Raw genomic sequence first — 25,583 nt, 5'->3', positions numbered from 1 at the left:
AAGGCAGCGAGAAAAGACTAATGGTAAGGCACACACAAATGTATAGGGCTACACAGTGAACCTGTTCTATTATATCAGCCAGAGTTTTGTACATTCACAAGGTAAATATTTTATGAAGCTCCCATCTTCTTCTAGCTTCTAAGTAACGGGAGCGCTAGCTGTTTTGCTACCAGCTGTGTTGTGTCTTGCATCTCAGCATGGTTGCCTTTTCTAAAACTGCTGTCACGGAACTCTCGATTAAAGCCTAATTACACCGAGCAATAGCATTAGCATGTTCTTGATGTCTTTGCAGATCCAGCATGTGGAGCCAGTCAATCCAATAACATGGACAAGTACGAAAAGGTGAAGAAAATTGGGGAAGGTTCATTCGGAAAGGCTATCCTGGTCAAATCCAAAGATGATGGACACCAATATGTCATCAAGGAGATTGGCATATCTGGAGTAAGCTTCTGTGCATATATTACACAAGCTTCGCATGTTGTTTTCAGCCTGCGCTTCATCTCGTTACCCTCTTCATTACTTTGACAGATGTCCAGCAAAGAGAGGCAGGAATCTCGAAAGGAAGTTGCTGTTCTTGCCAGCATGAGTCATCCAAACATCGTCCAGTATAAGGAATCTTTTGAAGGTACTAATGCCATCCAAAAGGTCATCTGTTTATGTGAAGAAAATATTATCAAATGTGCACTGTGTGATAATTACATACTATAAGTTTTTTATTTTATTTGTATTTTTTTTCCCAGAGGGTGGCTGTCTGTATATTGTGATGGACTACTGCGAGGGTGGAGACCTATTGAAAAAGATCAACTCTCAGAAAGGGGTACTGTTCTCAGAAGAGCAAGTAAGTCAGCAACTACTCGAGGCAGTCACTGTGCAAACAGTATACACATATTGGGTTAAACTGATCACAATAAGTATGGTTTACTGTAGTCTCCCTTTTTGAGATCCTAGATTGGTTTGTGTAGATCTGCCTAGCGCTCAAGCATGTACACGATCGAAAAATTCTCCACAGAGACATAAAATCACAGGTATTGTTTCATAAATCACAAGACCTCCCTTTAAGTGATAAATTGTGTGTTTGCATGTATTGGTTTATTTACACGTGTTCTCATAATACTTGTGTAGAACATCTTTTTGACAAAAGATGGAACAGTTCAGCTTGGAGACTTTGGAATTGCAAGGGTGCTGAACAGGTATGCACACTGTTGTCTAAATAGCCCTGCAGTTTTTCATTAAGCATAGATTTCAGACTAAAAGTTGAAGAACACTTTGCATTTCTGGTAATACTTGGTGCCTGGTGACCCGGATCTTTGGTGTGCTGAGGAGGTGCAGATTTGGCCTGTGGTGAGATCGTGGGGCGAGGCGAACAGAGGACCGGTCCAAACAGAAAGGTAAGCACAGCCTGTTGTATTATAAATACCAAATGTGCATATTGGGCTTTCCAAATTAATCTGTTCGCTGAGTTACAAGTATTTTCACATTAAATTTGTCGGTGTCTGGTTTTTGGCACAAGATACTAACAACATAAGTTGAGGCTGAATTCCAGTGTGTTAAATGAACTGATTCTAGCAAGATACTAATAACATACTACGTTGAGTCTAGTTGCAGCTGAACTGCTTCTAGCAAGATACTAATAACATACTACGTTGAGTCTAGTTGCAGCCCACTTTACCTTCCACATTTAACTTTGTCTAAGACTGGCTTCTGTAGCAATAAGATATTAGAATCTCTTTCGTTGATGCGGCCATAAGTCCAGTACATTGATTAGAGGTTTTGAAGTTGGTTTATGGTGTCGGTTAAGCCCCCGTTGACGCGGCCATGAAATTAGTAGAAAATTAAGGTTAAGCAGATGCTGGCTTACGGTGCGGTTAAGCGCCAGTAACGCGTTCCGTAGGTTGGTTTATGATGCGGCCGTGTTCTGGTGATGCGGCCGTAAGTGCAGCATGAGTGGTAGCTGGTTTCAGCACATTGAATAGAGGTTTGAAGGTGGTTTATGGTGCGGTTGTGCCTCGAGGGATGCGGCCATAAAATTAATAAGTAAAATTTTTACTTAGTATGAATGTGATGGACCGAGCAGTGCAGGAAACTTAGGCACAGGTTAAAGTCCAAAAAAAAGATTTTTTATTTAACCCAAAAAACAATTGGTTAAATCATGCAAAAAGAATCAAAATCTTGGGCCCATAAAAGAGGTCAAAATAACAGAACTCTACTCAAAATTGACAACACTACTGATAACTCAAACAAACTGACCTAACTTAACGAGACAAAGGGGAAACTTAAATAGTGGCTGATCAGCCCACAAAAATACAGAGGGGTAAAACACACAAAACCTAACTGAAACTAACATAATGAACTCCAATTCCCCCCCATGGTCCCGAGTTATGGAATGAACCAATTAGCAGTCTTCCATCAAAGCTCGCTCCGCCCCTTTTCCACCTCTTGGCTCCTCAATCAAGGGACTGGAGCAGCTGCAACTAAGGTAACTCAGAAAACAAAAGATTAATCATACATAACAGTGTAAACTAAAATGTGCGCACTTATTTTAGAATGCAGTGTTATGTGGATATGTGAATTAATTCTAAACCAAACCCAGTTATTTATTGTCCTGTAAATTAATTCCTATATTTAAAGAAAAACAAATGTGAATGCAATGTTACTTATAAGCCTCTACACTAACATGGTGGGTATTACCACTGTGTGGCTGTAAGTGCAGCCATCACACACTCCCCCTCTTCAGATCTCTCCCTGGGACAGCGAGAGAGACAGTCTGCAGTGCAGTTATCTTTGCCGGGGATGTGGTTGATGGTAAAGCGGAATGGCTGGATTGCAAGGTACCATCGCGTGATCCTTCCATTTGTGTCCTTCATTCTCTCTATCCATTGAAGAGCCTTGTGGTCTGTTTCCAATATGAACTCCCGCCCGAGAAGATAATACCTAAAGGAGTCCAGGGCCCATTTGATGGCAAGTCCCTCCTTCTCGATGGTCGAGTATCGCACTTCCCTCGGAAACAGCTTGCGGCTGATGAAGGCCACTGGATGACGCTCTCCAGGCGGTCCCTGTAACAGAACAGCTCCCAATCCTCTCTCTGAGGCATCAGTCTGAAGAATGAAATTTCTCTCAAAATCAGGGCTGTGCAAGACTGGGCTCTTACTCAGAGATTGTCGTAGGTCCTGAAAAGCCATCTTAGCTTCCTCTGTCCAGGTGATCTTATTGGGACTTCGGGCACCAGTCAGATCCGTCAGAAGAGCTGCCCTGGTGGAGAAATGAGGGATAAACCGATGATAGAATCCTGCCATACCTAAAAACGATCTCAGCTGTTTTCTGGTCTCTGGCAAGGGACAGGATTCTATGGCGGTGACCTTATTGACTTGAGGTTTTATTACTCCATTTCCAATCACAAACCCAAGGTACTCAGTTTCAGCCTTGGCAATGGCACACTTAGCTGGATTAACAGTCAACCCTGCAGACTGAAGACGCCCCAATACCTTCTCCAGGTGTTACAGATGTTCTTCCCAGGTAGAACTGAAAATCACTATGTCATCAAGGTAGGCTGCAGCAAAATCAGACATGTCAGACAGTACCTGGTCCATCAGTCTCTGGAATGTTGCTGGGGCACCATGCAGTCCAAAGGGCATGACTTTAAACTGGAACAAGCCCCACGGGGTCCGGAAAGCAGTCAGCTCTTTTGAGCGCTCAGTCAGTGGTACCTGCCAATAACCCTTGCAGAGGTCTATTGTTGTCAGGTATCTGGCCTTCCCAAGGCGCTCAACCATGTCATCAATGCAGGGAGTTTGATATGAATCAAATTGTGATATTGCATTCAGGTACCTGAAATCTATACAGAAACGAATACTGCCATCCTTTGGCACCAGGACCACCGGGTGGCACCACTCGCTCTTCGAGGTTTCAATGATTCCTAGTGACAACATCAGGTCGATCTCCTCTTTCAACGGGATCAATAGACGCTCAGGTATCCTGTAACTCATTCTCCTCACAGAAGCGCCATCTTTCAACACAATGTCATGTTCCACAATGTCCGTTCTACCAGGATTTTCGCTGAACACATCTAATTTACACAGGTTTCTCACCTGAGCCTGTCTTTCCTCAGGAAGATGGTTGAGATCCAGGTCCTGAGGAGTGGGTTTTGGCAGATACTGATCATCTACTTCCTCCTCCTCCGAAACCTCCCGGATCAGAAAGACATCCGCTTTTGGTCTCTCCACCCATTCCTTAAGCAGGTTAATGTGCAGTACTCTGCTGGAGCGGGGCTGATCTGGAATAGCGACCTTATAGGTTGTTTGCCCAAGTTTCTTTTGGATCTCATATGGCCCTTGCCACTTTGCTAACAGCTTACTGTCATCAATTGGAAGAAGCACCAGCACCTTCTGACCAGGACTGAAGGATCTTTGCCGAGCTGACTGGTCGTACCAGGCCTTCTGGTGCTGCTGTGCTTCTGCTTTGTGGGCTTGGGCCAGCGCCGTCATCTTCTCCAACCGTTCCCGCATCTGGACAACATAAGAGACAACATTGACAGCCTGTGATCTTTCTTGGTCACCCTCCCAAGTCTCCCTCAGAAGAGACAAGGGGCCTCGTACCTCATGGCCATACAATAATTCAAAAGGTGAAAAACCTGTAGAGGCCTGGGGTACTTCTCTATATGCAAAGAGGAGGTAGGGCAGCCACTGATCCCAGTCTGTACCAGTTTCATTGACAAATTTACATAACATTTGTTTCAGGGTCTGATTGAAGCGCTCTGTTAGGCCATCTGTCTGAGGATGGTATGGCGTTGTCCTCAGGCTCTTAATCCCAAGGAGTTGGTACACCTGCTTTAACAAAGTGGACATAAAGTTAGTGCCACGGTCAGTAAGAATTTCACGAGGAAAACCAACCCTTGAGAAGAACTGTATGAGACAGAGGGCGACTGCTTTGGCTTTTATTGATCTCAAAGGAAAGACCTCCGGATATTTTGTAGCGTAATCTGTCACAACAAGCATGTAACGGTTGCCTGCCTTGCTTCTTTCTAGAGGACCAACAATGTCCATTCCTAGCCGTTCAAATGGAGTGCTGATAATTGGTAGAGACTGGAGAGGAGCTCTGGAGGGGATTTTAAGAGAAGACTTCTGGCACTGAGGGCAGCTTTTACAGAACAGTGTCACATCTGAGCGCATTCCAGGCCAATGAAAATATTTTTTAATGCGGGCCATGGTTTTGTGCTTTCCCAAGTGGCCAGCCCATGGAATGGAGTGTCCCAAGGAGAGCACCACCTTCTGAACGGCTCTAGGAACCACAAACTGTAATGCTGAACCCTGCTGACGATACAGAATGCCATCCTTCAGCAGAAACTCCCCCTTGCTGTTCAGATCTTACTTAGTTCCTCTCTGCAGCTTTCTGGAACAGAGATGTTAAAGATGGATCGTCATGTTGCATTTCAATAATATTAGCAGGGATTTTAAAACCCAAAGGTAACTCAGGCTCTGTGCTAGGAGCTGCTCGAACAGCAGTATGTAGAAACTTCTCTTGCCTTCTCTGTCTACGAGACTTACGAGACTTCCCGGGTGCAGTCTCTATGTCCACATCATAGAAGGGCAAGGCACGGAGTGGGTGTAGGGATTCCTCTTTCTTCTTAGCTTGAGCTCTTGTTACTGCAACATTGCATGTATGACTAGGATTCAGCAAGTTAAACAACACAGGCAGATCTCGACCCAGCACTACTGGAAACGGCAGATTCTCTGCAACACCAATATTTAGAATATAGGTTTGTCCTTGTACCTTGATGTACAGATCTGCTGTTGGATATGACCTCTCATCTCCATGAATGCAGCAAACAGGGATTGTCTCCACATTATTAACTTTATTTGCAGGAACAAAGTCTCGGTGCACAAGAGTCTGAGTACTTCCTGAGTCAACAAGGGCCTTTAATGGTTTCCCATCAACCTCAACTAAGGTCATTTTGAAACCATTCTCAAATTCCACTTTAGGTTCCACACTTTGTCGGGGCACAAAACACATTTGAGTTATTTTTGTAGAATTCTTTGGGCACATAGGTTTTGTGTGGCCCTCCATCCCACACAAATAACAAATCACAGTCTTGGGTGGGGGTCTTGACGGCATATTGATAGACTGGCTCTTTGGAGGTTTACTCACCCCTGCTTTCTGGTAGTGAGGTACAGATTTTGAAACATCTCTCATTTTCCAAGCTGTGTGGCTCCATGGCTGTCCTTTTCTCCGTGCCGCCACAAACACATCAGCCAGCTCTGCGGCCGCCGCAGCAGAGTTTGGATTGCGTTCTTTAATCCATATCTGTAACTCAGGAGACAACATTCTCAAGTATTGTTCTAAAATTAATATTTCACCAACCTCATGCACCGTTTTTCCTTTTGGCTTTACCCACTTCTCATATAACTCTTTCAATCTTGCATATAGTTCTTTTGGATTCTCATCAGGTTTTACCTCCAGTGAACGGAACCTCAGTTTATATGTCTCAGGATTAATGTCATATTTTTGAAGAATAGCTGCTTTAACTTTATCATAGTCTAGAGAGTCATCCATATCCATATGAACATACGCACCTCTTGCTTTGCCAGTGAGTAAAGGAATCAGATGAAAAACCCAGTCCATTTTTTGCCACCGGCAAACTACAGCCATGCGTTCAAATGTTGTTAAAAAATGTTCAATATCATCCTGCATATCGTCAATTTTTCCAGCCTGGGTTCATGAAAGCGAGACTGACCTGATTGAGGATGTATTTGCTCATTACTGGAGCCAGCACAGGGAGGATCCTCCTCTTCAAAGGACTCTACCTCTGGTTGTTGAGGTTCCTCCATTTGAGGCTCAGGGACCGGGGAGGTACGAGCTTGCACTTCTACCTGCAACAGCTGAAACTGATGTTGCAGTGCTTTAAAGCGCTGTTCCTTTTGGGTAAACTCCTCCCTTCTTCTTGCTTCCTCGGCCTCCTGCTGACCCATATGAGAACGAAGGATGGAAATCAGTTCTGACATTGTCGGCTCCTTACCTTGGCTCTCAGTGCTATCCACCCCTCCAGAGGCTCCATTTTCCTCTCCTCCTTCTTCTTGCTCTACCACTCCAACCGGCTGGTTTTGATAATCTCCTTTTGCTCCTCTGCCACTCCTTCCCATTCTGTGCATGGCTTAATAAGTGAAGAGGGGAAAAAAGAGGGAAAAAAAAATCCTGTGCCTTCAACTGCTGATCCCACTCCTGACACCACTTGTGATGGACCAAGCAGTGAAGGAAACTTAGGCACAGGTTAAAGTCCAAAAAAAAGATTTTTTATTTAACCCAAAAAACAATTGGTTAAATCATGCAAAAAGAATCAAAATCTTGGGCCCATAAAAGAGGTCAAAATAACAGAACTCTACTCAAAATTGACAACACTACTGATAACTCAAACAAACTGACCTAACTTAACGAGACAAAGGGGAAACTTAAATAGTGGCTGATCAGCCCACAAAAATACAGAGGGGTAAAACACACAAAACCTAACTGAAACTAACATAATGAACTCCAATTCCCCCCCATGGTCCCGAGTTATGGAATGAACCAATTAGCAGTCTTCCATCAAAGCTCGCTCCGCCCCTTTTCCACCTCTTGGCTCCTCAATCAAGGGACTGGAGCAGCTGCAACTAAGGTAACTCAGAAAACAAAAGATTAATCATACATAACAGTGTAAACTAAAATGTGCGGACTTATTTTAGAATGCAGTAGTGATGGGTAGATGAGGCCTCATGAAGCGTTTCAGCACATTCCCCAAACTGTATCGATACTGTGTCGACACAGTGTTGCTGTTGTGCTCCATACTGACACCTGCTGGACCTTAAATATCATTGCAGGCAACTTACTTGAGACTCACAACAGACGATTCAATGACCTAGTCGTACTTGTACACTAAGGTAATGTACTTTCCATGGAATCATTTTATATCTTTTACATTTCAAATATTGTAGACATCTATAAAATATATTGTGAATGACACTAAGTGAAAATTAAAATGAAAGTATTGTGAATATAATATTACCCATTTAAATGTAATTGACTCAGAGTTTATTATAAATTTCTATCCAGAAAATAAGTTTATCCATTGTTTTGCATTCAGTCTATTGCGGGGGTTTTTTTGGGGTTTTTGCACCATTTCCCCAGCTTTGGAAAACTCACAGGCACAGATGAAGCTGGGGTACACAAACTGTAAAGCTAGGTGGAAAAGGTTCTGATGTCTTCCTATTCCCCCAGTACGTTAAAGGATCCTCTGATCTTGGGATGTTTCTCTCCGACACTCTCCACAATACTAAGGGGTTGGCAGTCCTTTATAATGAAAGGAGACCAAACATGTCAAACATGTTTGGTCTCCTAGATGCTTGATTTCAAAATAATAAAACGCATAATAAAAAAAATATATGATAAAGCTGTTCAGTGTCTATAAAGGCCGACCTGTGTTCATTCTCGGTGTGTTTGTCGCCTCATTTTCATGTTTGGCTCTGTAATGCCTAAACACTGAGGAGGTGTTCTGATAGATTACACTGAAACAAAGACAGTCAAACTATTACCTTATTTCCAGTTAAAAGATCAAAATGATCCCACACAGCAGAAACATTTCTTTTTCTTTCGGGCTCCATTTTGTTATGGAGAGATGTGTATTTTTAATCTTTGCGAGAGTAATTTCGTGTTTTTTTGTGGCCGTTGGCAGATGCGGATGCGGTACTTTTTAAACACAGTTTGGCGCGTTGGCAATGAGCGATACAGCAGCTGTATCGATCACGTGACTTTTTCTTAAAGCGACGCACGCACCGATACAGGCTTCGCTAGGTGAGCTTGATACAAGCGTCGGTGCGTCAGTGTTGCAGGACCCATCACTAGAATGCAGTGTTATGTGGATATGTGAATTAATTCTAAACCAAACCCAGTTATTTATTGTCCTGTAAATTAATTCCTATATTTAAAGAAAAACAAATGTGAATGCAATGTTACTTATAAGCCTCTACACTAACATGGTGGGTATTACCACTGTGTGGCTGTAAGTGCAGCCATCACAATGAAATAAATGTAAAGCAGACGCTGGTTTATGGTGCGGTTGTGCCTCGGGGACGTGTGCATCACTTCTGTTTTACGATGCGATTTTGCCCCGTTGTTGCGGCCATAAGTGCAGTGAAAGGGGTACCTGGTGTATGGTGCGGTTGTGCTTCGGAATAGTTCTAACAGTTGAGCTCAGAGGTTTCTGTGTAAGTTTCCGCTGGTGAAAACGCGCTCTGTGTGTGTGAGGCGCGCTCTGGGTGCTGCTCTGTGTGTGTGAGGCGCGCTCTGGGTGCTGTTCTGTGTGTGAGGCGCGCTCTGGGTGCTGTTCTGTGTGTGAGGCGCGCTCTGGGTGTGTTTCTGTGTGAAGCGTGAACACAGTGACAATGACGGTTGATGTGTGATTAGGAGGACACTAGAGTAAAGACACATTTTAGGATCAAAGGTTGATACCTAGTGTACCTGTGGAAATTAATTTTGCCCTGGGGTTGGCTCCCCACCGTGTGCGTTGGACGCGGCGTACGGACCAGCGGCGTCTGGAGGTCCAGGCTTATCACCTGAGAGCTGAGGGCCCTCAAACGATAACAGAATAACACTGGAACGGCCGTGTAATCACGGGTTCACATTTATTCTGGACTAGAACAAGACACATTTTGCGATCAAAGGTTGAGTTCTAGAGTAGTCGAAAAAAGAAAGGTTGAATTCAGATAGAGGAGGCCTCAACCTGGGTGAGACGGAGGCAAAGAAAACAGTTGCAGGAAGTGCAGGAGGAGAGAGCCCGCGTAACGAGGTGGGCAGTGACATGCCAGGGGGTGGAGCATTGGATGAGGGAGCGAAAGGAGGAGCCAGATAAGCTGATGCTGCCGGCCTCCCCGGTGAAGTCATCGCTCACTGGCTTTCCTCCTCCCTATCAGGCCCCCACCCCCCTCTATCCTGTGTTGAGAGTAGAGCAGGGCTGTCTCTCTGGTGGGGATGGCCATGTGTTAGAGGTTACAGGAGGCTATGTAGATTGTGAAATATCTAAAGAGCCCAAACGGCCAACTCCAACACCGAAAAGTGGAATATTAAAGCAAAATTCTACTTTTGTTGGTGAGGACGGAGCCTGTGGCGGAGCACAAGCCCCGCCCATGAAACAGTCACCTCAGCAGGAAGAGAGTGAAGAAGATAGGGCTGTGTGGCTGGTTGAAACAGTTATATCGACTTTAGAGCAACGATATCAAATTTCTGATGATGAGTTTGGGGGTGGAGTAGTAGTTGCACCACAGGTAGGGAAAGGTGAGGTGTGCGGCCCTTATGAGGACGCATACGAGGGATGGTTATCCGGCACCCTTGATGACAACATTCAAGTGGGTGGATGTGGGAAGCAGAGACCTGAAGCAGGGCCAGAGCTAGGAGGGGCCTTTCACAATAGGGTAGCTAGAGAAAAAGCAGGAAGAGGCAGAATAGTCAGGCCCAAACCTGGAAACATACCACACCCCATGGTGCGTCGGAGTCAGGAAGATAAGGACAATCTTGAGTTAGCTGGTGAGTTCCCCCTGGTGGTGACCGCTGGGGGTCACATGAAATACAAGCCATACGGAGTGGGAGATGTTAATGCATTGACTGAATTATTACCTCCTATTACAGACGGAGGTGCGGGGTGGCTGAGAGAGTTTGATAGAGCTACAACAGGTGTTCAATTGGCTCTGGGAGATTTCAGAGCTGTGGTTGCCAGATGTGTCAAAGGCACAGCTCTGGATGACATAGAGAAGATAGCAGGCACAGCACTGATGGTTGATAGCACCCCATTTTGTCGTGTTGTGAATGTAATATCAGATGCATTACGTGAAAAATATCCCACTCCAAATGCTGCTAAGATTTTGAAGCTGCTGTGGAAGCCTGATCAAACTCCAAGGGAGTACATTGAACAGGCTAAAGCTACGTGGGCCCTTAGAACGGGCCAGCATCCTGGTAGAGAAGGGATGCAACAATTGTGGTTTAGAGAAGCTGTGTTAAAAGGTGTGCCCGAACAGGTCAGAGTGGCCATGTTAGATAACCCGGGCGGAGTCTCACGTGTGGGAGAAACATCTGGTGCATCGCCTGCAGAAAGCTCATGATGAGGCTATTACTAAAGATGAGGACACAGATAAAATGAAAGAGCACTTGTTACAGTTTCAACTGGGTGAGGCGAGACAAAAAGTGAATGATAAAAAGAAAGAAGATAAAACAGTAAAAGCAATGGTGGCTCAAGGTTACCAACAAATGGGGACAGAGGTAGATCCGAATGTTTTTCCAACCAACACACAGGGACCTGCGCGAGGAACAAATTGGGGTGGCCGTGGGGTCGGTAGAGGAAATTCGGGTTCACGTGGTGGTCAACGGGGAGGAGGCGGCGGCATGGGCAGACAAAGGGGTGCGCTGAGAGGAGGTCCATATGTGCCCGGGACTGTGTGCTTCAACTGTGGTCAGACTGGACATTGGGCTCGAGAGTGCCCTGAACCACCTCAACCAGGTTACCAGCCACAACCCGCCACAAGGGGGCGCGGACGATATTTTGTTCCAAATCCACAAATGGCTCCTCCAGGGCAATATCCAGTGGAATACTGGCAGCAGGAACAATATTGACACACCCCACAGAGGGGCCTGGGCATAGGGGGAGGGGCAGACCCCCTGGTGCCACTGAGGGTTCAAGGACGTAACCTGCCTTTTTTAGTGGATACAGGAGCAACATATTCCACCATTCGTACTGCTCCTGAAAACATCCCACTGTCTGACACGAGCATCAGTGTAATTGGCTTCTCTGGGGTACCCATGACCCTGCCAGTGACCGCCCCTTTAAAGACTGAACTAGGGCGCCAGTCCTTAACACATTCATACATGGTTTCATCACAAGTTCCAGTTAATTTATTGGGCAGGGACCTGCTCATTAAGCTTGGAGCTACTATCATGTGTGGAGCTGATGGATTAACAGTGACTTTGAAAGATGGAACAAAGCTGTCCTGTTTGCAATCAGGAATGAGGGGACAGAGGCTGTTATCGGAGGATTGTGAACGCACAGCACAGATTTACTGGGCGCGACTGACCACATCAGATGGAATTCTGGCACAGTACCAACTCTGGCGTCCCTGGATAATGTCCATGTCTGTTTATTCACCCCCGCGTGACCCCTACCACGTGACCTTGTTTTACGACCGCGAGCAAACTGAGTGGTTTGAGGATCTATTTTATGAATGTTTAGATGAGAAAACCTGGGAGCTTAACTCTCAGGACATCTATGTTGGCTCAGCTGGAGTGGCAGCGTTTGTTGCGCTCCCTGAAGATCGAATGAGCTGGTATAGAATGGGGGATGAAGCAGTTCCCCACGTGTCGTTGGCAATACATGAGGGTCATCAAGCAAAAGATTTGGGCCCAATGGTGAGAGCAGCCATAAGGGCCACAGATTGGCAGCAAACACAACTCACTGATGTCTCATACTCACCCAGTTGTAAAACGTATCGGATTTCTGTGACGGCCACTGATCAGAGTGTTTTAAGAACACAAACATTTAAAGCGAACACATGGCAGGGAGAAATCAGATCACGAGGAAGCTGTTAAAGGCCTAGCTGAACTCCCTGACACTCTGTGGTCTAAAGGTCCCACTGATGTGGGTTTAACATTTTGTTCATCCGTCACGTTTGAGTTAAAGGATGACACCCCTATTTGGCGTTCACAATACAGACACAGTCCAGAGGCAGAAAATGGGATTGCAGAAACAATTTCAGGGCTTCTGCAGGTGGGTGTGCTGGAGCCGTCTTCCTCTGCATGGAACACTCCAATCCTCCCAGTTGAAAAATCAGGCACGGGCAAATATCGCATGGCACATGACCTTAGGGCAATAAACGCTGTCCTTAAGACACCAACAGTACCCGTACCAAATCCCTACACAGCTTTGACTAATTTATCTCCAGACCAGCGGTGGTTCACATGCATAGATTTGGCAAATGCTTTCTTTTGTCTCCCTCTGCATCCATCTTTGAGAGATATTTTTTCATTTACTTACAGGGGCCAGCAGCTGCGTTACACTCGGTTGCCTCAGGGCTTTGCCCTTTCACCTGGGATTTTTAATCCGGTACTTAAAAATGCTCTTTCTCCATGTGTATTGCCTGAAGGATGCACACTGATCCAGTATGTGGACGATTTGCTGATTGCTGCTAAAACAGCTGATGCTTGCTTTCAAGCGACGATGACTGTGCTTCGTCAGCTGGCCAAAACAGGCTTTAAAGTAAGTAGAGACAAACTTCAACTTGTCAGAACTGAAGTTACATTTCTAGGTCGTGTGGTGGCGATGCAGACGGTGGGAATGTTGGCATCCCAAAGGGAAACAATTATGTCACACCCCCAGCCACGTACTGTTAAAGAAATGTTGTCATTTCTTGGACTTACAGGTTACAGTAGACACTACATTCCTGACTATGTGGGCAAAACCAAACCTTTGCAGGATTTGGTGAAAGAACATGGCATGAGAGACCTCACAGCTAATCTGAATTGGACCACTGAAGCTGAGATGCGGTTCATTGAACTGAAACAGGCCCTGTCTCGTGCAGCAGATTTAGCAATCCCCGACTATCACTCTGATTTCTTTGTTGATGTTTCTGAAACAAATGGAGTGGTGAATGGTGTTTTGTTTCAGAAAAAAGGGGGAAGGAGACGAGTGCTGATGTATATCAGCATTGGCCTGGATAATATGGAAAAAAGACACCCCACGTGCACACAGCATGCAGCGGGGGTAGCAAAAATAATTCAGAAAGTGGCCCACGTTGTGAGAGGGCACCCACTGAAAGTGCTAACAACACACAGTGTGGTGGCCTATGTGAACTCACAGGCATTCACAATGACCCCACTGAGACAACAGAGACTGACTAAGATTCTGGAGTCTCCAAATTTGACCTTCACACATGAAGGGATCAACATGGCAGACCAGATGGGAGGGGGGACACCTCATGACTGTGCACAAATAGTAGAGGTTGAGGAGAAAGTAAGGTCAGATCTGAGAGCAGAACCGGTGAATGAGGCAGATGACTGCTTTACAGACGGGTGTTGTTTTAGGGATCCGAGTGAAGGATTGAAAACAGGTTATGCAGTGGTAAAAGGAGTCGGAAATCAGCTGCATGTGGAGAAATCAGGAACATTGGAGAGATCTCAATCAGCGCAGAGAGCAGAGCTTATTGCAGTGATAGAAGCTCTGAGACTAGGGAAAGGAAAAAGAGTTAACATTTACACAGACTCAGCATATGTGTTTGGAGCAGCACATGTGGAACTGGGGCAATGGAGGAGGGCTGGATTTAGAACAGCCTCAAATAAACCGATTAAACATGAGGAAGAGATGAGACAGCTGGAGGACGCTCTGAAAGAACCTCTGGAGGTGGCCATCATAAAGTGTAAAGGGCATGACGAGTCTAACACTTGGGTGGCAAAAGGGAACAGAGCAGCCGACGAGGAAGCAAAACGGGTGGCAGGCTATCAGGAAGGAAAACAGATGGTAAGTATGGGTGTGGAATGGGGAGACCTGCCAGCCCAACAGCGAGAGGACATCGAAAAGGCACAAAAAGGAGCCTCACCTGAGGAAAAGGCGGTGTGGCAGGAGAGAGGGGCCGTACAATCAGAAGGATTGTGGAGAGGACCCGACGGGCGGCCAGTACTCACAGCAGAAATGGCCCAGGAGAAAATTAAAGAAGCTCATGGGCTAGGACATGTAGGAGTAGCCCAAATGGAGAGGGACTTGTGTCATTGGTGGCATCCCTACATGAAAAACATGGTAAGGGAACACGTGAGAACATGCCTGATCTGTGGACAATCTAATCCAAAGCCCACCGTGAAACCAGAAATGGGTAAGTTTCCTTTGCCAGAAAGACCAGGCCAGGAAATTGTGATTGATTATACTGACATGATAACTACCGTTCGAGGGTTTAGATATCTGTTGGTGTGTGTGGATGCTCTGACCGGCTGGCCAGAGGCGTGGCCAACACGTAGAGAAGACAGTAAAACGGTGATCAAATGTCTGGTGAATTATTATGTCCCCTGGCATGGATTTCCAGAGAAGGTAAGATCAGATAATGGCACTCACTTTAAAAATCGAGATCTCGCTGAGGTGGAATGTATGTTGGGGTTGCAACATAGATATGGTACAGTTTACCATCCACAATCTCAGGGAAAAGTGGAGAGAATGAACCAAAATCTTAAAAACAAATTGGCAAAAATCTGTGCACAGACAAACATGAATTGGGTTGATGCTCTTCCCATAGCACGTATGAGTGTGAGGTGCTCCGTTAATCAGAGCACCGGATTTACTCCATATGAGCTGCTGACAGGGAGACAGTTTCCCGGCCCTGCAGCAGGTGTAAGACAATTAAGAGAGGAGGTAAATGTGTCTGAACATCTGAAACAGTTTAAAGCACTAAAAGCTCTTGTCTCTAGTTTCACTACGCAGGTGGGAGACCCGACCGGAAAGGAGGTGACCACGCCGGAGGTGAAGTGGGTGTGGCTGAAGGTGTATAAGCGAAAGTGGGACGAGCCGAGGTGGACGGGACCTTTCAAGGTGACCACTCGAACCTCTCATGCGGTCCAGCTGAAAGGCAAAGGCGACACTTGGTATCACTGGAGCCAGTGTGCGGCGGCAGAGGAGCCTAGGCGGTCGGAGAGGCTCTTGGCGAAAAAGGGGGACACGCCTGTGACCCCAAAAAACAGATCTTAGTAAAGAAGGGGCAGAATAATCCCCTGATCTGTGCAACGACCAAAGGGTAGTCTACCCCGGAGGTTGAAGAAAGAAGTCGAGAATCACCCGACTGGAAGATATTGATAGCTGCAGTAATAATAAAATTAAAAGTGCCTTAGACAGAAGCTCTAGTCTAGAAGCTATTAGGTATTACTGAAATGGGGGTGGGAAAGTCTAATGCGAAAATAAAGCTTTGGGAGAACTGGGGAGTGATGGGAGTGTTAACTATAATCATTATTGGTGTGGTAACTACTATTTTTCTGTTATGTGAGTTGCCCAGCTTCAGAACTCATCCAACACCTCTTCCTTTAGCGGATCCTGAGATGACCAGACCTGAGCGCGATGTAGGTGAGAGATCGGATCCTTGTTTGTTACATTATGGAGGCATAGAGGTGGATTACGTTAGAGGATCCACAACAGCCTTCACTTTTGATCTTTGTTCCGTGATAAAGTGTGGGGATGATAGTGCTAGTTGGCGTGGGTATGAAGTTTGGATATGTCATGACCTGCAACTAACTGGTGCTTGTCTTATAGGCCATCCCACTGCCTTGGGGCGTTACCCGTGTCCGGTGTGGGATATGGTGACAGCCTACATAGCCCCAGGGTGGGACTCACCAGGCCGATGGGAAGGGTTTGCGATTCAGCGTGATTTTAGTAACAGTCAAAATCCAATTACAATGTCTGTTGGTGGGTGGCGGGTTACACCTCAGCAATACAGGAAAGCTGATAAAGTATTTTATTTACTATTAGGCGTAGATGTTTCAGGGAGAGACCTGATGGGCGTGATAAAGATAAATTTTAAAGATCCACCCGGTAATGTATCCAGCATCGACACCGCACCTGTGAGAGCCCCCCCTTCCAACTCTAAGGTAACGAAAGTGGACTATACAAAATGGAAACCCCGACAGCTGATGTCTCGTGCCACAGGGTATGTGGACAGCAACCTGTGGTTGGATTGGCTGATTGCAAATGCAAAAGAGCAAAATGTGTCTGATTGTGTGGCATGCGCTACGGCACGCCCACATTTATTTACTGAACCAGCACCTCTGCATCCAGAAGACCAGTGGGGTTTTGATTGCATGCTCCGACTCACTCGGAGAGCAGTATCTTCAGGAAAATGTGCTCCATTGTCTGTTTTATTTCCCCCCATAGATAATAATACCGTCCCCGGACCGTTTACGCCCAGGAAAGCTAATTACACTTGTTTTAATTTTACAGCAGACGACCCTGGAGAGCAGGAGTATGACGCTGGAGAGATCCCGGCTGACTGGTGTACGGTGACGTATCCAGGAAGAGGGAATGCCTCGTGTGCGGGCGCCACAACCGTTGGGACCTGGGCTCGAGCTGGTTTGTACTATTATTGTGGAGGTGGGAGTCTGCATGTGCGAATACCAAGAGAAGCGTTTGGTGTTTGTGCCATGGTCAGATTAGGAGCGCCTCTGCTGATAATAGGGGAGAAGGTTAAACCCGTGGCGATGGATGGTAATGCGCGACTCACGATTAGGCGCAGACGTCAGGTGTTGTCTAAAAGATCTTCTTGGTCGTTTGATCTAACTGCTAATTCACCCACGTATATAGATTCTATCGGTGTTCCGCGCGGCGTCCCTAATGAGTATAAATTAGCAGATCAGATAGCAGCCGGTTTTGAAAACATCCCAGTGATTTGTGCCTTTTTTCCCATCACCCCCAATAAAAACGTGGATAGAATTAATTATGTGCATTATAACGTTCTCCGGCTGGCAAACTTGACGTGCGATGCGATTGAGGGGTTAGCAGAGGAATTAGGTCCCACCTCCCTAATGGCAGTGCAGAACCGGATGGCGTTGGACATGGTTCTGACTGAAAAAGGGGGGGTCTGTGCGATGTTCGGACAAATGTGCCGCACCTTTATTCCTAATAATACTGCTCCAGATGGCTCGATAACCAAGGCTCTGGAGGGGCTGCGAACTCTGGCCCATAATATGCATGAACACTCAGGTATTGAGAACCCGCTGGAGGAATGGATGACTTCTGTTTTTGGGCAATGGAAAGGTTTTGTTATGTCAATTATGGTCTCACTGTCTGTTTTCACTGCAGTCCTAACAACATGTGGTTGTTGTTTCATCCCTTGCCTCAGAGCACTTGTAATCCGTCTCATTGACAGGGCCATAGCCTCAGGGCCGGAGGGCCCGGGGGTCATGATACCTCTGTTAAGGGATGGGCCTGAGGATCAGGGAGACGCGGATCTTGCGACCCTGGAGTGCGTGTTCTAAGTGATCTCTTTGAGAAAAGAGATCAAAGGGGGAATTGTGAGATCATTAGTAAAACATATGTTGTTTTATGCCCGTAGTCAATGTAGTTGAATTATGGTAACAGCTGTAGGACATATATTATCCTTTAGTTTAGATTGTGTGCTGTGTATGTAGTTTAGTCCTCATTATACTTTTGGGTTAAAAGAACATAATCATTTTGTAGTTCATTAGATAAGTGTGCATCACTCTGTATCCTTGATCTGCTGTGAATGTCTTACACTGTTTTCTTGACATGCTTTACTGCTGAATCATAAAAAGAAATGTTATATGCAGGAGACTCTGTGTCTAGGACAGGGGAGATAGACCACATTCCATACCCCCACCTTCTTTAGAGCAGAAAAACAGGGAGCCAAGGTCAGGAGCCAGTCTCGCTAAGAATTAGAAAAACATGTGAAGATGTAGCTTTTGTGATTAGGTGGGGGTCGCCAGAAGCTATAAGAGGCTGTGAAATCTGCCACCATTTTGAGACATGCTGTGACCCTCTGCAAGCATCTCTCCCGTCCGGACGTTCTTATGCTCTTAAGTGTTGAATTGTATGGAAATAAAATATTGTTGATTGAGCATTTATACACCGAGTATTGTCCTTCCTTCAGCCCAAAGATTAAAAGAATTGGGAGTTTTTAACACTACCTCTGAAGCCCAGTGTCATATGTTGCTCAGGCCCTTCTCCCAGCAACCCCCCAGAGAAGAGTGAGTCAAGTGGAAGAAGAGAGGAAAAACATGAGGTACACTGAGAGCGCCATATTATATTCTCTTTTTTTTTTTTCCCCTTTCCCGTTTGGATCTTTAGCCATCAGAATTGTTGTCTTAAGGCCAAGAGAGATACCAAGCGGATTTACTTTACCAAGTGGATCATCATGGCCTTGCCATATTGGTCCATTTGATTGACCTTTATTATAATTATGTATTTATTTTATTTTCAGTTGTTACAGTCGGGAAAGACATGACTGGGAGATAGGACAGGGAGAAAGAATGAAAGAAAGAGAGGGAGAGAAAGAAAAATAGAGGGGAGAAGAGATGGTGAGAAAGGGGAGAAGAAAGAATGAAAACAAACAAAACACCTGGATCACCTGTATGGAGAAAAAAAAACAGAAGAGAAAACAAACAAACAAAAAAAAAAACAGCTACATAATAAATACAGCACCATCACAATAAACTAGCTAGCAGTAGATAACAGTAGATACTAAATATTAAATGTTATTGTGCAGCACGCAAGATAGATAGCGCACAATGTGCTTTGAGGTAGCAGCCAAGAAAGGTGTAGTTTGTGTCTGTGAACACCCGGGTATACACCTGTGTGGATAAGCATGCTTGTATTCCAAAGGTTTCTCCATGTAACGATCTGCTAGGGAGTGAGGGGAGCCATAGCCCCATCCCCCAGGGCATGAAATGGTTATGGAGGAGATCCAGGCCCCAGACATCCAGAGGCCCCAGAGTATGAGGACCCAAGGAGGACCACCAAAGGGGGTAACTGTGCCACCCTCCTGGGAAGAGCTGAGTAGACCCCCAAACGAGATGTCACCCAGCAGCCACAGAGTAGAGGCTGGAGGGGGTTGCAGTGGCGTGCCCGCGGGCTCTGCCGGCAGCCAGCTGCGCCAGAGAGGACCGAGCTTCAGGCCCAGAGGCCTGAGGGCACCCCACCCCCCGGAAGGGGCCCAGCCGGGCCACAGGTGCCAGGCCCTGCCAATCGGCCACCAGGAGTGAGCCGGTACATACATGAGTGCCCAGCCCCAGTCGACAAGAACCACCAGCACACCAACGTCTGAGGGGAGATAGGCCTCCATACTTTGGAGGGCCTGAGATGTTCCCAGAGAGGTCGAGTCTAAGGCCCAACCTGACATATAGTGTGGAATAAGGGAAATATCTTACTGCTAATTATGCTTCTTATCATTATCATTGCATTAATTAACTTTGCATTAAGTCATGATCATTGCATTAAGCCATATGATAATCATTTTATTGAAACAGTTATTGAAGCTGCCAACATTACATTAAAGTCTATATTGCAGGTGTTATCATAATCACATAATACTCTTTTATTGCAGGTGGAAAGGTAATCATTTTATATACACATTGCAATTTGGTGCTTATTAAAGAGTTGTGGCTCAGTCAATTAATTAGAAGGTTGAAAGCTCCGTTGGGTGTGAATGTCCCGGCGAAACATGGAGTAAGTGGCTTGGAGCTATGGAAGGTTCAATGCATGCACGCTTACAAAACACATATAATACATTTAATCAAGAAACAGGCTGGAGTGAAGGCCTGAATGTATTCAGCTTCTTGTTGTATTTGAGTTTGCCCAGTTACAGGTGACAGAAGAGGTGGCCAGATGACTGCCATCCCCAAGGACCATCTGGAGGATGCAGCGAGTGGCCTTATATGGAAAATGTGATAGAGACAGGAACTTCTATGTCTATTTTAGCTTATGAAAATGAATATTTACTGTATCTGATATATCACAATCTTTGTAAACGCATGAGGGGGCGTCAACCCTGATGAATCAAAAGCAATCTGAAGTGTCTTTTTGGGTGGAGTTCTACAACTGATGTTTGGCAGTTCGTACCTCCCCGCATGTGTATTCAATAAACTCTTCCGTTTGATTGCATCCTTCTGGGCCTTTGGTATTTTGTTTTGGATCTCAGTATTTCGAATCGGGACACAGACGAACAGGCGCACACAGACTCAAACGTGCATTCCCACCCCCATATACACAACCAAATACTCGGCACTTACCCAACATGTAGACAGACACAAATAGACACTGAACAGACAATCACACTCCCCAAACATACTCTGTATCCCAGGTCCAGGTACCGCCGCCCCCAGAGGGGCAAGCCGCACCTAGACCCAGGAGGTGTAACCCTTCTCTCTGGGGTGGAGGCAACCAGTCTCTCCCCTATCTGCAGTAGCAGGGAGGCCCCGCATCCCAGACCCCAATCCGACGGCCAGCAGCTCCTCCCAGCCCCCCAGCCCTGATGGCTAACAGAACCGGGGGGGGGGTGAAGACCCCAAACCTCCCTCCGCCCGCTCATATGTAGTGTTGCTGTGTGCTGTTCTAAAGTGCATTTAAAACACAGGAGGGCATGGTGCTTCCTGCCAGAGAGCAGCACGGCTCCTCCCGAAAACCCTCAGTGTCTATATGCATTAAAATTGAGGGTAGGGCACCAGCGCCAGAGGTGGGTTGGAATACACCGACCATCCTCTGGATGCTGTAAAACGTGCCCACCCTCAAGGCCCTATATGTATGTGTTATGTGAGAGTGTGAGTAATGTGGATGTCTAGGTTGCAGAATAAAATTGAGGCACAGGTGGCCAGAAGGGGACAGAGGGAGGAGAAGGGGACAGAGGGGGGTGCCATATTATATTCTCTAATAGGCTCCCCTTTTTTTTTTTTCTTTCTTTCTCTCGCCATTCACTTACACGCGAAGGTCCCTTCTTATTAGCAATTTCAATTTTGCTCCCTCTCATTGCGCTTGCTCCCCATCTTCACCTGTTGTCCGCTCCCGGCCCATTCGGAGTGCTCTGCCTGATATAGCTTTCTCTTTTAACCAAACTTTTCCTCCTCGCCCACCTGACCTCTGACAGAGCAGTCCTGCTGGCTCTTTCCCTTGAGGCGGGTTTCTTTAAGATGTCCATTTTGGGGTTTGAATGGTTTTGTCTCATTCTATAGGATGGCATCAGAAAGAAGAGGATGGAGATGATCGAGAAAGAAAGGAAACAGAGAGCAGGTGAGCATACTGTTTAGTTTCTATATCTCCATGCAAAAAGTTTTTATACCTTTCAAACTAAAGTCTTTCTTTCTTTCAGATGTTCATGTTGAAAGCGGAGCAGATGAAGAGAAATAAAACCAAACAAAAAATGCTTGCTTAGGAAAAGATTTATGGTTTACATTTTTCATGTGCTGTTTTCAGTCATAAGTTGGCTCCTTAAATTGGCACTAAGACTTTGAGAACCCCCCTTTAGATGGGTGTTACTTTCCACAGCAGGGCCCAGATGTTGCTCTGTGCAGACATCTGCAGATAGGCTCCAAGTGAAGCTAAGTAAACATATAGTTGGAACTATATATAGCTATATATATATATATATGTATAGCTGGAAGGGCCTGATATCCACTTACGAGGACATTATACTGCTACTGTTCTATCAAAATTTCAAATGAATATCCTCATATGTGGCTCTCATTTTTCCTAGAAACAAAAATCAGGTAAAAAAAAAATCTGGTAATTCTTTGTTTTTACATTCATCGGGTCCCAATCAGCCCAAATGTCAAAGAGAAATTAAAAATGCATGCCGTGGAAGAGTTTGGGTCTTAGGAGGTTAAAGAACATACATTAAGAAACAGATTATATTCGATTTATATTTTAAATATGACAACATGCTGATTTTACAGCAGTAAAATTATTGTACCTCTACAGTTTAAAAATTGAATAAGCTGTCTCCCTGCACAGAGTGGATAGTGAAACAAATGGAATCATCATAAATACATTATTTCATATTTATTACTTTTTTTTCTCATTGCTTTATTATTGTAGCTCTAGTAATAAATAATAAGGGAAGGCTTCTGGATCATATCGAGAATAGAAATATTTTACTGCTATTATTTGTTGCTATTTTATAATCGTCATTACCATTTCATGTGATGTTGCATTCAGATGCATTCAGATGTTCAAATATATTGGTATTATATTAGTTTTTATTACAGGTTCAGTTATAATTTATATTACAGGGGTTATCATAATCAAATATTAACAGGTTTATTACAGGTTGTTCTAAAATTTAAAGGTTTTCGAATGTTTTATATTCTTACATATAGTCTTCCGTGGGTGAGAAAACTGAGTTGCAGGCTGACAGGAAACGGCGTGCTTTTGCAAAAGTGAAACCAAAACCAGAGTCTGGGTTTGTATAATGAGTTTATACATTTTACATAGAAGTTAAGATCATCACAACACAGGTGCAGAGAGCAGATGCACACTCTGTGCACGCGCAGAGACATACACACACACACACACTGTTAGGGGTGTAGGTGAAAGTTGACTGATGAAGCAGTAGATGCACGATGCGAGAGCTGAGCTGGCTTACGGAAACCACCGGGAGAAGATGGAAGCCAGTGTACTTTTAATTGTGCCTTAAGTTGTCAAATAGAACATTTGTGGTTTTGAAGCTGATGTATGTGATGACGCAATGAGGGGCGTCACTAAATATACTCTGATGCATATAAAACTGTATTTTGATGTTAGGAGGATGAGATTGTGGGGCTGTCTGCTTACAGAGTCCGCTCATTCTCCCACGCGTGTCATTTCATTAAAATCATCGTCTTTACCCTTTGGACCAGTGTGGTTACTTGCATTCCTCCTGTGTTTCCTTCCCTATATTTTTGAACCTTAACATTTGGGGGCTTCGTCCGAGGGGGGGAAGTGAGACAGGACGGAGAAAGGTCCGGGCGTCAGGCGCTCAGGCATTGGTCAGTGGTCAAAGTGAGTGAGTGACAAGCCGGCATATAACAAAAGGTAGGCACCACCTGTTGATCTTATGAACCAAAGTGTGTCAAATTGGGCTGTGTAAATTGAAAGTCTACTCACTGAAACTACTGGTAGATGTCTGCTTTGATTTTGGTGAAAAGTTGAAGGTTGAAGTAATGATAATGATAAGGAAGTATAAGTGACAGTACTGAGTAATGAGAATAAAGGAATGAAAAGAGAATTAAAGCAGTTGGACTGCGAAGTGAACTTTTAGAAGGATAGGGAATTTGGTCATTTTGTGGGTTCAAGTCCCGTTGGTCATTTGGTCTACGTGTGATGGTCATTTTTGTGGGTTCAAGTCCCCTATGTCCACAACGGGAGATCTGCCTCAATCTTATCCGGCTCCGGGTGTAGATTGTTGTTTCAAATTATTGTAAATTTTTCTAGGACGACAGCGGCGTCTGTTAAGAAGCGCATTTTCTCCTTGGTAACGCTTGCGCTAAGACAGGACGCTGATCTTAGACCTACTAGGACAGTAGGGATAGTACCGTCGACAGCGGGGGAGAGGTTGGGAAACTCCGAAATTGCTAGGGGTTCAAGTCCCCTATTCTTGCGCTTTTTTGGCTACCGGTAAATTAAGTTAGGGCTAGAAATCTGGACAGAGCAGTTCGAGTCTGGTCTGGTGAATTGATTGCAAAAACCTGAGGTTTGCCCGTTCGAGTCGGTTATGGTAAATTTTCGAAATTTGTAGGAGCGACAAGGCCTAAAAAAAAAATCTGTGCAGTTGTAATTTAAGACGTCTGTAATATAAAATATGAGATCTATGAGTAGGATCAGTCTCTATGTCAGTCATGCACAGCCGGATGTGCACTGATTGTGTGTGTAAATGCAAATGAGCAGCAGTGACGCAGAGAGGGTGGTTTCAGTTTTCGAGAGGACTGAGAGCTTTTGCTAAATGCCTGTATATAAGAGCTTATTATGAGAGTGTAAATACAGTGTGAATATATTAGTGTGGATGTATAGTAAATGACTGAATTTTGATAGATGTACATTTCGTGAGCCATAAATGTTGGTGTGTTTTATTTTCAGTTATGTGTGTGTGGGGAGAAGCCGTGAGGATGATGAGAGGTTTCAGTTTTCTTTTTCTTTTTTCTTTTGACTTGCTCTTTCTGATCAAGGAAGGCATGTCCAAAATACTCGTATGAAAGCGTATGTTGTGTGATTTTAACCGTGTGAATGCTGTCAGTATTTGATTTGAGTGGCTGCATGATTTGTCTGAGTGAGTGGAAAATGGAAGTTTGAGAGAGAGAGGCAGTGTGTGTGAGACGATTTATGGCGTCTGAAAGAGGTTAGAATATTTAAAAGTGTGTGTGAGAGGAAGGTGTGTGGGACTGATGATGTCAGGGGAGCACCCAGAGAAATAGACAGAGTTAAATTCTAAGAAGATGAAGCGAATGCATGTTTTAAGGAAAAGTAATAAAGTAATAAAATTATATTAATTACAGGTTTTAGAAAAGAGACAGACTGAGAGAAATAAATACAGGAACTAACAATTACATTAATGAATTGAAAATGCACGTACACAAACTGTTACATGTGAAATTATTGTTGGAAAGTTTAATAAAGAAAGCAGTTTACACTCCTTTAATTTCCAGAACCAGTGTGTCCCCTAGATCTGATAACACCCTTGCCCAGTTGGCTCCTGTAGTAGGCGGGCATGGAAGGCTGGACAGCCCATGACGGGTAAGATCCCACCTCGAAACCCTGGGACAACCTAAGGCAAGGCGCAGTCACGATTGCTCGAACCTAAGTCCCGGAGTGACCTTGGAGTCACTGGAGGAGACGGGATTTAACAGGTAAGGCCACTGGGCACAGACGAAGGGGAAATGTCATTCACAATGACCAGTGATGAGCCAAAGAGAAAACACACCCCTGTCAAAAGGAGTTTGGAACACTGGAAAAGAAACATTTACAAGATCACAAAGATCATAAAGAGACATTTATAAGAATCACACATACAAACAGAAAAGGCACTAACCTTACAGAGACAAGCTCATGAAGATTAATGAACAGATAATGATTTAAAACC

The 25,583-nt window shown here is 45.0% G+C and overlaps 1 protein-coding gene across 1 annotated transcript; it reads left to right on the top strand.

Annotated features, from left to right (window-relative positions):
- LOC116320473 (serine/threonine-protein kinase Nek1-like) lies at nt 1-18,540 on the top strand. Its single transcript, XM_039605222.1, has 5 exons — nt 1-23; nt 293-441; nt 529-625; nt 741-838; nt 15,451-18,540. Exons 2-5 carry the CDS (start codon nt 325-327, stop codon nt 15,529-15,531), a joined length of 393 nt encoding a protein of 130 aa, XP_039461156.1. The 5' UTR covers nt 1-23; nt 293-324; the 3' UTR covers nt 15,532-18,540.
- Nucleotides 18,541-25,583: the final 7,043 nt, after the last annotated feature.

The sequence above is a fragment of the Oreochromis aureus genome, linkage group 22 (assembly GCF_013358895.1).
Source record: "Oreochromis aureus strain Israel breed Guangdong linkage group 22, ZZ_aureus, whole genome shotgun sequence".
Lineage (NCBI taxonomy): Eukaryota > Metazoa > Chordata > Actinopteri > Cichliformes > Cichlidae > Oreochromis > Oreochromis aureus.
Note: the sequence above shows the minus strand (reverse complement) of the source record. Positions and strands in the feature narration are given on the sequence as shown.

Coding starts and splice junctions, on each gene's coding strand:
- LOC116320473 (XM_039605222.1), top strand. CDS start 325: ATGGACAAGTACGAAAAGGTGAAGAAAATTGGGGAAGGTTCATTCGGA. Junction 626..740: donor GTATAAGGAATCTTTTGAAG/GTACTAATGCCA, acceptor TTTTTTTCCCAG/AGGGTGGCTGTCTGTATATT. Junction 839..15,450: donor TACTGTTCTCAGAAGAGCAA/GTAAGTCAGCAA, acceptor TCTTGTCTCTAG/TTTCACTACGCAGGTGGGAG.